Below are 16,148 nucleotides of genomic sequence, written 5' to 3'. Positions count from 1 at the left end.
AAGAATCCTTTTATCCCAGGGATAAATCGCTCTTGATCATGGTGTATGAAGCTTTCAGTATGTTGTTGGATTTGGTTTGCTAATACTTGGTTGAGGATTTTTGTGTCTGTGTTCATCAGTAATATGGGCAAGAATACTGGAGTGGGTTGCCATTTCTTCCTCCAGGGGATCTTCCTGACCCAGGGTTCGAACCTGAGTCTCTTATGTCTCCTGCACTGGCAGGCAGGTTTTTACCACTAGCACCACCTGGGAAGCCCACTAATCATTGGAAATGCACAAGTCAAGACCACGATGAGTTTGTATGTTTCTTAAAAAGGTTTCTGGTTAGCTTGAGGTCACAGACTGTATTTTTGTATCTGATTTGTTATTTGCTTGACCTGTGCACACTGCTTTGTTTACCTTTGGCTGGGCTAGGTCTTCGCTGCTGCATGTGGGCCTTCTCTGTTGGCAGAGAGCGGGGGCCCCTCTAGCTGTGGTGCGTGGCCTCTCGTTGCGGTGGCCTCTCCCGCTGTGCCGCACAGACTCAGGCGCGCTGGCCTAGGTGGCTGTGGCACAGGGGCTCGCCAGCTGTGTCTGCAGGGCCTGGAGCGTGCAGGCTTCAGTAGTTGTGGTGAATGGGCTCAGTAGTTGTCGCCCACGGGCTTAGTTGCTCCATGACATGTGAAATCGTCCCAGACCAGGGACTGAACGCAAGTCCCCTGCCTTGGCAGGCAGATTCTTAGCCACTGCACCACCAGGGAAGTCAGCAAACATGTTTTGTTTTGTTTTTTAGCTTAATTGTCTCCATAGGGCTGAGCACTGTGGTTTATTCATGATGAAAGTTCAACACTTATTTCTTTTATGAGTGAATAAGGAAATATCTGGAATCCAGAGTTAGCCCAGGAACGTTATAAGCATTTATCTTTTCTCAGTGTTCTTTTCCTGAGTTCCAGCCTATTTCTGAGTGTTTTTGACCCTTATGCAACTATTATCATCTAGTCACTAAAATCTACAACATTTAAATGTTTTAATATTCAGGATATTTAGAAAATTTTTACATGGTATGCAGCTGTAACTGGAGAAGGAAATGGCAACCCACTCCAGTACTCTTGCCTAGAAAATTCCATGAATGGAGGAGCCTGGTGGACTACAGTCCATGGGGTCACAAAGCGTTGGACACGACTGAGTGACTTCACTTGACTTGACTTGACTTGATGCAACTGTAAAATTTAAGGTAACAGTCTAATCAAATTTTATCATTTTAATACAATGGAAACTTATGTAATTAGGCCAAGCATCTGTCATTTTAATACAAATACTTTATAAACAAACATTGTCTTCTTTCCCTTTCCTAGGAAAAGTACAGTTTTAATCCATATGTAGCACTTTTTTTTTTCACATGTAGCACTTTTTTCTGTCAGTGGTTTATATATGTTATTTTGATCTCTAAACAGACGTATGGAATATGTAGGGTAGATATTATCCCTCCTTTAAATATGAAGAAACTAAGAAAAGTTGCCTAATTTACATAAGGTCAAAAGCTAATGAATGAATGAAAGAATCCAGAATTAAATAATATTATGGGCATGATAATTGTGTATTTTTCATTATTTTGAAATAATTATGCTTTTTTTTTCTTTAGTGAAAGAAATGATATCTTAAGAGAAGCTGAAATTTTACACAAAGCTCGATTCAGTTACATTCTTCCAATTTTGGGAATTTGCAATGAGCCTGAATTTTTGGGAATAGTTACTGAATACATGCCAAATGGATCATTAAATGAGCTCCTACATAGGGTAAGTACTATACATATTCAGTGGCTAGAATTCTGTTAGTTAACCTATACAGTGCTTTGGTTTTACATGTGAGTCAAAATAAGAATAATGACAAACAGTTGCAGTGGTAAAATTTCACCATTTCTGGCTTCTTTTGTGTTGTTAAAAATACTGTGGAGCCAGACCCTGCATTCTAGTCACTTAGATTATGCTGCTTAGGTTCCTGAGGCTTACACTGAATTTCAGTATCCACATGTATATATATGTGGGAGAGGAGCAGGAGAGAGAAAAGATAGACTCTGCACACTGTACAGTTTATTGTTGGTTTAAGCCAACTTTTATGTTAAAGACAATTTAGTATTCTAATTAAATGTTAATAATATCAGTTCACAAAGTTCTGAATTAATAGGCCAAATTGTCTATCTCTGAGTATCAAATACATGAGTTTTTCCAATAATAGGCAGTGGCATGAGCAGTATTACCTTTTTTTCAAGGTACCAATTACTCTGTCTTTAACTGTGAAAGCCATTGGTAAACAACTTTGAGGGGGCGAGGTCCTCATTCTCAAAATGTGTGTATTCATCTACTATTGTTTGCTTGACCTTATTAAGATTATCTCTAGCCTGCAGTTTCCCTCAAGAAATATTTTTAAATACCTGGGTCTTTTTTGTGAGGGTTGCTTTACTTAAAACTGAGTAGTAACATAATCTGTAAAATCCAGTCACTGAACACTCGTAAATTTTGGTGCATCACAATGTTCTATGAGCAAATGAGGAAGCATGGGTGCCCCTATCACCACTCATGGAGTGACTTCCTCTTTATTTTAGGATGCAACACATTCTGTTTGTGACGGCACAATCTAAAACAAGGGCAGAGGAAAGTGACTAGTGTCGGTGCATAAGATTTGTGTAACCAACACAGCATTTAAGATACAAAACACAATTTCCTTTTTTTGAATGAATGTAAGCATAGATTCTAATGTTTCCCTCCCATACCTTAGCACCCCAGTAGATACTCTGGTACCCAAATTTGAAGCCCGTTAGAAATTCTAGAGCCTCCTAAGGGACATTGCTAATTTCTGGATGGAATCATAAAGTACAAGTTGAGCACTCATCTGCCATCTTCCCCAGTGATTATCTACTTCTTCTGAGTATGTTCATCTTCCTGGGCAGCTGTATTAATGTTTAAGTTAGGAAAACATTTAAGAAAATTCAGATGACTGTTATTTGTAAGTACCAGGAAATAAAGGCGTTACATTTGTAATGTTTCTATATTATATATGAAATGCAAAAGTAGGAAGTCAAGAGATACCTGGAATAACAGGCAAGGTTGGCCTTGGAATACAAAATGGAGCAGGGCAAAGGCTAAGAGAGTTTTGTCAAAAGAACATGCTGGTCATAGCAAACAGCCTTTTCCAACAACCTAAGAGATGACTCTACACATGGACGTCACCGGATGGTCAATATAAAAAAAGATCCTTGGTCTTTGCGGCCAAGGATGGAGAAGCTCTATACAGTCAGCCAAACAAGACCTGGAGCTGACTGTGGCACAGATCATGAGCTCGTTACTGCAAGATTCAGACTTAAATTGAAGAAAGTAGGGAAAACCACTAGGCCATTCAGATATAACCTAAATCAAATCCCTTATGTTTATACAGTGGAGGTGATGAACAGATTCAAGGGATTAGGTTTGGTAGACAGAGTGCCTGAAGAACTATAGACAGAGGTTCATTACATTGTACAGGAGGCAATAACAAAACCATCTCAAAAAGGATGCAAGAAGGCAAAGTGGTTGTCCAAGGAGGCTTTACAAATGAGGAAAGAAGAGAAATGAAAGGCAAGGAAGAAAGGGAAAGATATACCCAACTGAATGTAGAGTTCCAGAGAATAGCAAGGAGAGATAAGAAAGCCTTCTTAAATGAACAATGGAATGGGAAAAACTAGAAATCTCTTCAAGAAAATTGGAGATGTCAAGGGAAACATTTCATGCAAGGATGGGCATGATAAAGGACAGAAATGGCAAGGAGCTAACAGAAGTAGAAGAGATTAAGAAGGGTAGCCAGAGTTTACAGAAGAACTACACAAAAAAGGTCTTAATGACCTGGATAACCATGATGGTATGGTCACTCACCTAGAGCCAGACATCTTGGAGTATGAAGTCAAGTGGGCCTCAAGAATCGTTACTGTGAACAAACCTAGTGAAGGTGATGGAATACCAGCTGAGCTATTTAAAAGTCCTAAAAGATGATGCTGTTAAAGTGCTGCACTCAATATGTCAGCAAATTTGGAAAATGCATAATGTCCACGAGACTAAAAAAGGTCAGTTTTCATTCCAGTGTCAAAGACCGGCAATGCCAAAGAATGTTCAAACTACCATACAGTTGTGCTCATTTCACATGCTAGCAAGGATATGCTCAAAATCCTTCAAGCTGGGTTTTAGCAGTACGTGAACCAAGAGCTTATAAATGTACAAGCTGTATTTAGTAAAGGAAGAAGAACCAGAGATCAAATTACCAACATTCATTGGATCATGCAGAAAGCAAGGGAATTCCAGAAAAACATCTGTTTAATTAACTATGCTAAAGCCTTTCAATGTGTGGATCACAACAAACTGGAAAATTCTTAAAGAGATGGGAGTATCAGACCACCTTACCTGTTTCCTGAGAAACCTGTATGTGGGTCAAGAAGCAACATTTGGAACCAGTCATGGAATAACTGACTGGTTCCAAATTGGGAAAGGAGTACAACAAAGCCATATATCGCCACCCTGCTTATTTAACTTCTGTGCAGACCACATCATGTGAAATGTTGAGGTGGATGAATCACAGCTGGAATCAAGATTGCTGGGAGAAAAATCAACAACCTCAGACGTGCAGATGATATCACCCTTGTTGCAGAAAGTGAAGAGAAACTAAAGAGCCTCTTGATGAGGGTCAAAGAGGTGAGTGAAAAAGCTGGCTTGGAACTCAGTATCATAAAAACTAAGATCATGGCATCCGGTCCAGTCACTTCATAGCAAATACAAGGGGAAAAGGTAGAAGCAGTGATGGATTTTATTTTCTTGGACTCCAAAACTCACTGTGGACTGTAACTGCAACCATGAAATTGAAAGACACTTGCTCCATGGAAGGAAGGCTATGACAAATTTAGTGTATTAAAAAGTAGAAACATCACTTTGCTACAAAGGTGCATGTAATCAAAGCTTTAGTTTTTCCAGTAGTCACATAGGGATGTGAGAGTTGGACTATAAGAAGGGTGGGCACCGAAGAATTGAAGCTTTCGAACTGTGGTGCTGGAGAAGCCTCTTGAGAATCCCTCGGACAGCAAGATCAATTCAGTAAATCCTAAAAGAAATCAACCTGGAATACTCATTGGAAGGACCGATGCTGAAGCTGAAGCTCAAATACTTTGACCATCTGATGGGAAGAGCCGACTCATAGGCAAAGACCCTGATGCCGGGAAAGATTGAAGGCCAAAGAAGGGGGTGGCAGAAGATGAAATGATTAGATAGTATCAACAACTCAATGCCCATGAATTTGAGCGCAAACTCCAGGAGATAGTAGAAAACAGAGGCACCTGGCATGCTGCAGTCCATGGGATCACAAGTAGTGGGACATGACTTAGCAACTGAACAACAACCTGGAATGAGAAAACATGTAGAGTATAAATACATGTGTCTGGGTATTATACAGATGAAAACAAACTATCTCAACTGGAGAAAGAGCCCATACCATGTAGTTACATTGCCAGTGTACACTAAAAGGAAATATTAGTACTGTAAAGGCATTATTTTCTCTATAAGGAAAATAAGATCCAAGGATGTTAAATAATGTCAAGTAGATACTGTATAATAAAATAAGTATATCTTACTTATTTTATATTTATATTTACTTATTATATAAAAATTGCCCTATACTTAGTTATACTAGATATTTAGTTTATACTGTTCCTCATGGAATATTTCATTTTCAAAGTGGAAATAAATTTGGCCACTAATTTTAGTTTTATTTATTTTCATATATATGAAGAAAATCGAATATCCTGATGTTCCTTGGCCATTGAGATTTCGTATTCTGCATGAAATTGCTCTAGGTGTAAATTACCTGCACAATATGAATCCTCCTCTACTTCATCATGACCTGAAGACTCAAAACATCTTATTGGATAATGAATTTCATGTTAAGGTAATTACTGCTTTTCATAAAAGCTTATCTGTATCCTTGTGTTTAATAGATTTAAAGACTTTTTAGTTAATTTTTCTACCTTGCTGATTTAATATCTCTGCCTTTTCCATGGCCCCTAATTCAGTGCCACTTCTTCCTGCTGCAGTGGGTTAGTTATTCCTAGACTACAGATACTGATAAAACTATGGTTCAGATACAAAGTCATTATATTCTTAATTTAAATTGTTAAGTATACCTTTATTTACTTTTTATTTTGAAATTATTAGAGATTCTTAGGTGGTTGCAAAGTAAACAAGTCTCATGTACACTTCACCCAGTTTCTACCAGTGGTTACATCACATATAATTAATAGTTCCATTTCAAGGCCAGGAATTTGACATTGGTACAGTGCACATATGTAGTTTGTAGTTCTGTTTCACTTTATCTTGTGTAAATTTCTGTAACTATTATAGCAGTCAGGATACAACACTAGTCTATCACAACAAAGATACCACTTATACTATCCCTTTATAGTCATGTTCACCTTCCCTCCATCGTCCCTAACCACTGTCAACCAGTAATCTGTTTTTCATTTCTATAATTTTGTTGTTTTGACAATGAAATCATACAGTGTATGATATTTTGAGATTGGCTTTGTTCATTTAGCATAAGGCCTTTGAGATCCATTTGAGTCTTTGCTTGTGTCAAGAGTTGGTTTCTTTTTCATTGGTGAATAATATTCCATGGTGTGGGTATACTAGAGTTGTTTAACCATTCACTTACTGAGAGAGATTTGGTTATTTTTAGCCTTTGGCAGTTAAAATAAAGCTCCATTGAATAGTCCTATACAACTTTTTGAACAAATGTTAAGTTTTTATTCCTCTGTGATAAGTGCCCAAGAGTTTAACTGCATGGTCATATGGTAAAGTATGTTTAGCTTTTTAAGAAACTAACTATTTTCCACAGTGGCTGCACCATTGTACATTTCACCAGCAATGTATGAAAGACCCATTGTATGCACCCTCACCAGCATTTGATATTATCACAGTTTTTTATTCTGGCATTCTAATGGATGTATAATGATATAGCACCATGACCTTAATTTTCATTTTCCAGTGATGTTGAATAGTGTTATTTATTTGCCATCTCTATATCCTTTTCAGTGATGTGTGTCTTCAGATCTTAAGACCATTTTCTACTTGGACTCTTTGCTTTTTTACTATTGAGTTTTAAAAGTTCTGTGTATTTTATTGATGTAAGTCCTTCGTCAGATATGTATTGATAGTTTGCAAATCTTTCCTGCCAGTCCAAAGTTTGTTCTTTTCATCCTTTTTAGCAAGGTCTTTCACAGAGCAAAAGTTTTAATTTTTTTCTTTTATGATCATGCTTTTGTTGGTCATGTCATGTCATGTCATGACCTTTTTTTTTAACTTTGTCTTCTAGCTTTGTGTCATCCTCAAATTTAATTAGCTACTTTTTGTATCTTCAAGTCATGATTACCTATTAGCCATTACAGTGCCCAGATCAGAGCTACGCAACATGGTTCTAAAAACCTCCCTTCCGGTCAAGATCAGGCCTTTTATTAATTAGGACTTTGGGAGAATAAACAGTCATTTTGTTTGGCATACTCCTAAAAGAGCCGTTACACAGTCCATTTTTCTCCTTTTTTTTCGTACAAGTGTTATAAAAGTCCTTCTCTGACTGCTTTCCCAAGTGTCCTTGTTACCATGTCCAGCTTTATACTGCTCACCACGCAACAGGGCCAGTAAATCAATAGATGAGGTGTTGGGGCAAAGGATAGCAACTTTATTTGGAAAGCCAGTAGACCAAGAAGATGATGGATGAGTGTCCCAAAGAACCGCCTCACCCAAGCTAGAATTCAGGCTTTTGTTTTTATACTAAAAGGCGAGAGGGTATGGATGGTGGTGGCAAGTTTCTTGGACCTTTTGTGTTTGCAGCTCTCCTTATGGGTCAGGTCATGATGTCCGTACAGACCTTCAACAAAACAAATGCTATTCTCTGTTCTGTAACTTTTTATCTCTCCGTGGAGGTATTTGCTAGTATTCTAACTAAACCTGAAATATATGTAAAATGAACTGAGACTTGTACTTTATAAACTTTTCAACCTCCTTGGACTTTATTTTCTTCATCTCAGTCCAGAAACCATCCTTGGTAGAGAAGACAGAAGCAAAGTAATAGGTGATAACGATCCCTACTTTCTCTTTTTCATTGATCATTCTCTTTTTCATTGAATACTTCTTCATAGTATTTCTTTGACATGAATAGAATTTAAAATAGTTTGGCTTTGTGTGTGTGTGTGTGTGTGTGTGTGTTTTAATTTTTATTACTCTTAGCACATACAAAACTGTGACCTTTCTAATACGGTTCTTATAAATTAGTGACACTTTTATATGTATCCTGTGTGTCTCTACTACTTATTTTATAAATGTCCTTTAAAAGTCACAGTTTCCATGACTCATGAAAAATTAAGTTATCCTATCTACCTGTCTTCTTGAAAGTCATTTAAATGAAATACAAAAAAATCTCTTGTAGTACTTAATGAGATTAAATGGAACCTCACACCTTGTTCGTTTTAAGTAAATTTTCTCACTGTAATGTTAATCAGAAACATATTAATAGTATCTAGAAAAAAAATATTTACTACTAGTTAAGATCAATCAAGACTTTTCTGCTTTCAAAAGAATACATTCAATTTGTTGGTCTGCTGGTCAGTATCTGTTGAGTGAAGTGAAGTCGCTCAGTCGTGTCCAACTCTTTGCGACCCCATGGACTGTAGCCTACCAGGCTTCTCCCTCCATGGGATTCTCCAGGCAAGAGTACTGGAGTGGGTTGCCATTTCCTTCTCCAGTGTTCCATTGAACCCCTTTTTTGGGGGGGATGGGGGTGGGCAAGAATACCAGAGTGGGTTGCCATTCCCTTCTCCAGGAGATCTTCCTGACCCAGGGATTGAACCCAGGTCTCCCACACTACAGGCAGACGCTTTACCATCTGAGCCACCAGGGAAGTCTCAGTATCTATTTGTGCACCTTAAATACAAATGAACCCATGATAGGCTTTTTTGAAATAAATATTTATGTGTACCATGTCTGATTTCTTTACTATTTTGTCAGTCCTGTGTGGAAACCAGACTGCTTGGAAGGTCTTCCCATAGCTTCTTACTAATGATAACATCATAGTTTTAAAGAGACAGATAGTATTATGAAATACTATGTAAATGAAAATAGCTATTCTGATAGGGTGGTAGGATTAGAGATGATTTTTATGAACAAAGTGTTTTGAATTTCCTCTGATTTTTAAAATTTTTTTAATTGAAGTGTAGTTGATTTACAGTATTATGTTAGTTTTAGTTATACAGCAGTGATTCAATTTTATATATTTTTCAGGTTATTTTCCTTTATAGGTTATTATAAGATACTGAATATAGTTTTCTGTGCTATACAATAAATTCTTGTTGTGTTATCATCTGTTTTTAACTAAACAGATCTGTTACGTTTAAAATGTATGTTAAGATCTTGTGTAGAAATGAAAAGTTCCTATTCTCTGTCTTTACTGTTGAATGACAAATATTTCAGGATCCTCAAGAAATCATAGAACTTGTATCCCTCTCATATTCTTCACTTTTTCTCTTCTTTGCAAGATCCAGATTTAATGAATCATGTGTTTTGTATATGATGTTTGTGATAGAGAAGGGGAAGAAATGTAGTTTCATTTCTTTCATTCATTGAAAACCAAACTAAATTAACTGATAAAGGGAATTCTGATTAATTTTTCTAGATAAGGTTTCAAAACACAAATGTGAAGTAAAAGGAGCACATAAGCAAACTAAGAATACATTTTCTGCAGCACTGTATTCAAACCAGTATTTAGCCCCGTAGTTTGCAATGCATGGTTCCAGTGTAAGAACCTGTTGTTGTTCGGTCGCTAAGTTGTGTTGGCCTCTGTGACACCATGGACTGCAGCACACAGGCTCCTCTGTCCTCCCCAACTGCCAGAGTTCCCTCAAATTCATGGCCATTGAGTAGGCGATGCTATCTTACTTCCTTCTCCTTTGGCCTTCAGTCTTTCCCAGCATCAGAGTCTTTTTCAGTGAGTCAGCTCTTCGCATCAGGTAGTCAAAGTATTTGAGCTTCAGCTTCAGCATCAGTCCTTCCAGTGAATATTGAGGGTTGATTTCTTTTAGGATTGATTGATTTGACTTCCTTGCAATCCAAGGGACTCTCAGGTGTCTTCTCCAGTACCACAGTTCGAAAACCTCAATTCTTTGGCACTCAGCATTCTTTGCCTTCTCATAGTAATGCTTATTATCCTAGCCAGTGTGTAACTGGAGCACTGTTTCTGCTTTTAGAGGATGAGTGAGAGTGGCAAGTAACAGTAACTGGGATACAGTTGCCCAGAGTCTTCAGTTCAGTTCAGTTCAGTTAAGTCACTCGGTCGTGTCCGACTCTCTGCGACCCCATGAATCGCAGCACGCCAGGCCTCCCTGTCCATCACCAACTCCCGGAGTTTACTCAAACTCATGTCCATCGAGTCGGTGATGCCATCCAGCCATCTCATCCTCTCTCATCCCCTTCTCCTCCTGCCTTCAATCCCTCCCAGCATCAGGGTCTTTTCCAGTGAGTCAACTGTTCACATGAGGTGGCCAAAGTACTGGAATTTCAGCTTCAGCATCATCCTTCCAATGAACACCCAGGACTGATCTTCTTTAGGATGGACTGGTTGGATCTCCTTGCAGTCCAAGGGACTCTCAAGAGTCTTCTCCAACACCACAGTTCAAAAGCATCAATTTTTTGGCACTCAGCTTTCTTCACAGTCCAACTCTCACATCCATACATGACCACTGGAAAAACCATAGCCTTGACTAGATGGACCTTTGTTGGCAAAGTAATGTCTCTGTTTTTTAATATGCTATCTAGGTTGGTCATAACTTTCCTTTCAAGGAGTAGCAAGCAAGCAAAGTCACTCAGTTGTGTCCCGACTCTGCGACCCCATGGTCTGTGGCCTACCAGGCTCCTCCGTCCATGGGATTTTCCAGGCAAGAATACTGGAGTGGGTTGCCATTTCCTTCTCCAGGGGATCTTCCCAACCCAGGGATCAAACCCAGGTCTCCCGCATTGCAGGCAGACACTTTACCCTCTGAGCCACTAAGCGTCTTTCAATTTCATGGCTGCAATCACCATCTGCAGTGATTTTGGAGCTCAAAAAAATAGAGTCTGATGTTGTTTCCACTGTTTCCCCATCTATTTCCCATGAAGTGATGGGACCAGATGCCATGATCTTAGTTTTCTGAATGTTGAGCTTTAAGCCAACTTTTTCACTCTCGTCTTTCACTTTCATCAAGAGGCTTTTTAGTTCCTCTTCACTCTCTGCCATAAGGTGGTGTCATCTGCATATCTGAGGTTATTGATATTTCTCCCGGCAATCTTGATTCCAGCTTGTGCTTCTTCCAGCCCAGTGTTTCTCATGATGTACTCTGCATATAAATTAAATAAGCAGGGTGACAATATACAGCCTTGATGTACTCCTTTTCCTGTTTGGAACCAGTCTGTTGTTCCATGTCCAGTTTTAACTATTGCTTCCTGACCTGTATATAGGTTTCTCAAGAGGCCCAGAGTCTTAATTACACCTAAAAGTTTAGATTAAAGACCCTCAAACTGCATTCTCTGTTGTTGGTATTGTGTGAATAAGAGCAAGCTTTAGAGGTTTATTCCTGTATATAAAACATTAATAATACTAACACACATGGTTCACCCGTTATGTGTCAAATACTCTTCTGAGTGGGGCTTCCCTGGTGGCTCAGGTGGTTAAGAATCTGCCTCTGATGCAGAAGACTTGGGTTCAGTCCCTGAGTTGGGAAGGTCCCCTGGAGAAGGAAATGGTAGCCCACTCCAGTGTTCTTGCTGGGAAGTCCCCTGGACAGAGAAGCCTGGCATGCTGCAGTCCATGGGGTTGTAAAAGAGCTGGACGACTTAGTGACTAAAGAACATCTTGCATCGCCTTTAGAAATCAGTCCAGTTTAGCTCTTCATATCATGGCACCATTTTTTCTCTTGGTCTTTTCTAATTTTTTTTCTTAAGTTTACCCTTTCATTATAGTAATATATGAAAGATTTGTGTAGTCCTCCGTCCCTTTTTGGAGTGGGGCTATAATTTTTTAATCTCAAATTCATCTAAACACTAAAGAAATTATTTCTTCTGTTAAAGCTTGTAAGTATTTTAAGAGTTAAGCGATTGAAACACAAATGGTATGGTGGATGGCGGATGGAGCTCATTCCACTCTGTCAACTCCTAAATGGCGCAGTTTAAGGTCTAAGTAATTTAAATTAAATGTCTTCAAAGCTTTCCTTATACTTTTTTGTTCATTAAATATTGTTTCTGTTCTTACATTTTTGTCTCCCTTTTTAAAAATATTAGAGCATTTTAGGTAGTTACAAAATATTGTGTAGTATCTGCACAAAATTTTCAACTGAAGTAAACTATAAAGGACATGTCAAAAGTACAGAATGTCAGTCACTGACAATTCTTTAGGTACTACTTGGCATGGACATAAATATGTTGTATTGCTAACTACACTGTTGTCAACAGATATTCTTTTAGTGGTAAGCAAAAGTCATATAATAATGAGTTACACTTTAATGGAATTTTACTTATTTCAAAATATAAAAGTAGTATTTTAAGCACATATAAAGAATATATGCACAGTGACAGTCATATTAGATATGAGTAGTTTAGCAGTTTTGTGAGGTATAGGTAAATTTTGAAAGCACGTGATATAAAGCTACCTGTCACAAAAAGTAAAATGGATATACTCATTCTATTCTTTTATTCTAAATGCAAAAAATACTTCTATTAAATTTTTCAAATCTTAGTTTTTATGCTGAACTCTTAAGTCAGTTTGTGTTGCTTCTAGAGTTGTCGGGTTCAGCACTATGGAATCCAATTTGTTAAGAGACTGGTGGAATATATAGAAATAAAATATTAATACATATGTGTATGTATAGCATTTATTCTGGTCTCATGTCTAAACACTATAAATATAAAGAAAGGCAAACAATTCCTGGATTTTTAAAAAAGAAAATTTTTTAATTACTCTTTTCCCCTCCAGATTGCAGATTTTGGTTTATCAAAATGGCGTATGATGTCCCTCTCACAATCACGAAGTAGTAAGTCGGCACCAGAAGGAGGGACAATTGTCTATATGCCACCTGAAAACTATGAACCCGGACAGAAAGCAAGGGCTTCTGTCAAGCATGATATATATAGGTACAGTATGTTACTTTTGCTCATAGTTAACTTTGCCTAAAGTGAAGTGAAGTCGCTCAATCGTGTCTGACTCTTTGCAACCCCATGGACTGTAGCCCACCAGGCTCCTCTGTCCATGTAATTCTCCAGGCAAGAGTATTGGAGTGGGTTGCCATTTCCTTCTCCATAATATTAATCAATCAGAGTTTTGAAGCTACAGTTTATTATTTTTTTTTTTGAAGCTACAGTTTAAAAGTATGATTTTTATGCTGCTCTTATAGGTGTGGTGAAAATAGATTAGAGACAGTGGTTAATATTTTTCAAATTAAAAATGCCCTGCTTTAAGGAATTCCCTGGCATCTTAGTGATTTAAGATTCCAGGCTTTCGCTGCCATGACCCAGGTTTAATCCCTGGTTGGGAAATGGATCTCTCAAATTGTGCAGAGCAGTCAAAAAGTAAAAATAAAAAAATATAAAAATAAAGGTGCCTCGCTTTAAGCTACTTTTACATCCTTAAAAAATATTAAAACATGTCTATTATTCTATTAATTTGTAATATTCGGGGGTTTTTAATCATATGTGACCTTGAGAGAGGGAGGGAAACAGTGTGAATAACATGTAACTTTACCAAAGGAGACAGTACTCACACCAGAAAAAAGTCAGTAGAATAGGGCTACCTGAGACAGTCTTTTTTATTACTCTTTATTTTGTGTGAATAATAGAATCATGTAATTAAAGGACATAGTATTAATGAATCATCCACAAGTTATATTGCTTGCCTATTACTTTGTTTTTATTGTACTAATTTCCTAATTTTTCAAATTGAATTATTTTCCTTTCAAAGTAAAACTGTATACAAATATTCAGCATCTTGGTTCTATATAGTGATTCTTTAAGCAGCATTTCACTACATTACTATTTTCAAAACTGGTATCTCCACTGTCAGCTTTTAAAATCGGTACTATTTAGTTTATTATGCATAGTTACTATATGTATGTTTTATCTTAAACAGCTATGCAGTTATTACCTGGGAAGTCTTATCCAGAAAACAGCCTTTTGAAGGTAAGTGTACTTTGACTTCCTTATTATGCCATCACGTTGGTAAATCATACTCAGAACTGTCTGAATAAAAATCACCTATTTTAAATCTGCCTACCACTCATTTTGTGGAAAACACACTAGGAAAGCATAATAGTTTATCAATGTGAATCCCATGTATATTGGAAAATACTGAATTAAAGATTGGAAAAATATAGATTCATTTTGTTCTGATAGTAATTAACTCCATTATTAAGCTGCTGAATCTCTTAAGTCCTCATTTTTTTCATCCGCAAAATAAGAATTTTGAATTCTTATTTCTAAGGTTCATTCCAACTACAAAATTCTTTATATGAAAATTTAATTAGTGCTCCTTCTAAAGACCAGCAGACATTGAAGAATAATTTGCACATTTTCTGATAATGCTCTCTGTTTCTTTGAGGTCCGTTCAGGTCAGTTTGCTGTGTCACAGCCTCAGAGTCTTGGCAGCTGACAGACTGAACGTGATAATGTCTCTTGTCCACACTAGACGGCTAGTTGCTGTGACTCTTCCCTGCTCTGCTAGCTCCGCTCAGCTCTGCTCAGCTCTGCTTTGCTCTGCTGTCTTCACATTCCATTGGCCCAGTCAGATCACGCGGCCAAGCCCAGAATTAAAGAGGTGAAGCTATAAACTCCTCCTGTAAGTCTGGGAATAGCTGGGATGTAAATATTCCTTTGACAGAAAGGGAGGTAATGAATTCTTCCTCAGGTTTTTAAGATTTCTCCGATTTTCATCTGGGTGAGGTTAGAATGTGATGAATGCATGAGACCATAATATGCTTCTGATGAATGAAGTGTGTCTCCGTTTGCTTTGGCAGACGTCACTAACCCTTTGCAGATTATGTATGGTGTGTCGCAAGGACATCGACCTGACACTAATGAAGAGAGCTTGCCGTCTGATATACCTCATCGAGCGCTGATGGTCTCCCTGATAGAAAGTGGGTGGGCGCAGAACCCAGATGAAAGACCGTCTTTCTTAAGTAAGTGTACAGTTTTAATCTGGACCTTTTGAATTACAAAAATAGCGAATATGCTGTAAATAAAGTATTCCTTGAACAGTCACACAAGTTAGATGACGAAGTCAAAAGTTTGTTGTTGTTTTTTTTTAATTCAGTCATTTTTATTAGATGAGATTGAAGTAGTAAGGAGAGACTGTTGGCTATCATTAAAAGATTAGAAGTTTATTCCAAATACAAGTTTTCAGAGAAAGAACATGATAAATTTAAAGTTTAGGAGCTACTTGCTGCTGTGTAAAAAAATTGATTGGAGAAGGGCAAGAGTAGAATCTCTAGACCAATCCTGGAAATCAAAAAATCAGATAGAATTAAGGTATATTTCAGAGGTAGAATGGATCATCACTTGAATATAAACATAGAAGAAAATCTTCATGACCTTGGGTTGACCCAAGAGCTCCTTATATATAACATCAAAAACAAGATCTATTTTAAAAAATTTTGATAATTGAATTTCAAAGAAATTGAAAATTTTTACACTTCAAAAGATGCTACATAAAATGAAAAGACAAGCTATAGACTGGAAATCTTCTTTCCAACTAGAAAAATAATGAAATATATTTTGCATTCCAAACTTATGTCTAGTGCTCATCAGCATTATACTTAAAAAAAATCAAAATTTGCTGTAATAATGGATTAGCATTGTATCTCTTATTTCCAAGCACCATTTAATAGCAGATACATATATCTCCTTTGTCCCCAGTGCCACTTTCAAACTGTAATTTCTTCTCCATTCCCTAAAGATTCTAGCTTTTCTGAAGATCATACCATTAGTCAAAACTTACTTTACTTCTCTCCAGCAAGAATACTCAAGTGGGTAACCATTCCCTTCTCCAGGGGATCTTCCCAACCTAGGGATCAAACCCTCGTCTCCTGCATTGCA

The 16,148-nt window shown here is 37.5% G+C and overlaps 1 protein-coding gene across 1 annotated transcript in view; it reads left to right on the top strand.

Moving 5' to 3' along the window:
- Positions 1-16,148, top strand: part of RIPK2 (receptor interacting serine/threonine kinase 2) — a 35,994-nt gene that overhangs the window by 7,700 nt on the left and 12,146 nt on the right. Inside the window, exons 2-6 of the mRNA XM_043483719.1 lie at positions 1,622-1,775; positions 5,782-5,937; positions 13,039-13,196; positions 14,188-14,237; positions 15,071-15,232. Of these exons, the coding sequence (XP_043339654.1) occupies positions 1,622-1,775; positions 5,782-5,937; positions 13,039-13,196; positions 14,188-14,237; positions 15,071-15,232 (680 nt within the window). The remainder of the gene's footprint in view (positions 1-1,621; positions 1,776-5,781; positions 5,938-13,038; positions 13,197-14,187; positions 14,238-15,070; positions 15,233-16,148) is intronic.

The sequence above is a fragment of the Cervus canadensis genome, chromosome 12, assembly GCF_019320065.1.
Source record: "Cervus canadensis isolate Bull #8, Minnesota chromosome 12, ASM1932006v1, whole genome shotgun sequence".
Taxonomy (NCBI): domain Eukaryota; kingdom Metazoa; phylum Chordata; class Mammalia; order Artiodactyla; family Cervidae; genus Cervus; species Cervus canadensis.
The sequence above is the reverse complement of the archived record's forward strand: the minus strand, read 5'-3'. Positions and strand labels throughout refer to the sequence as shown.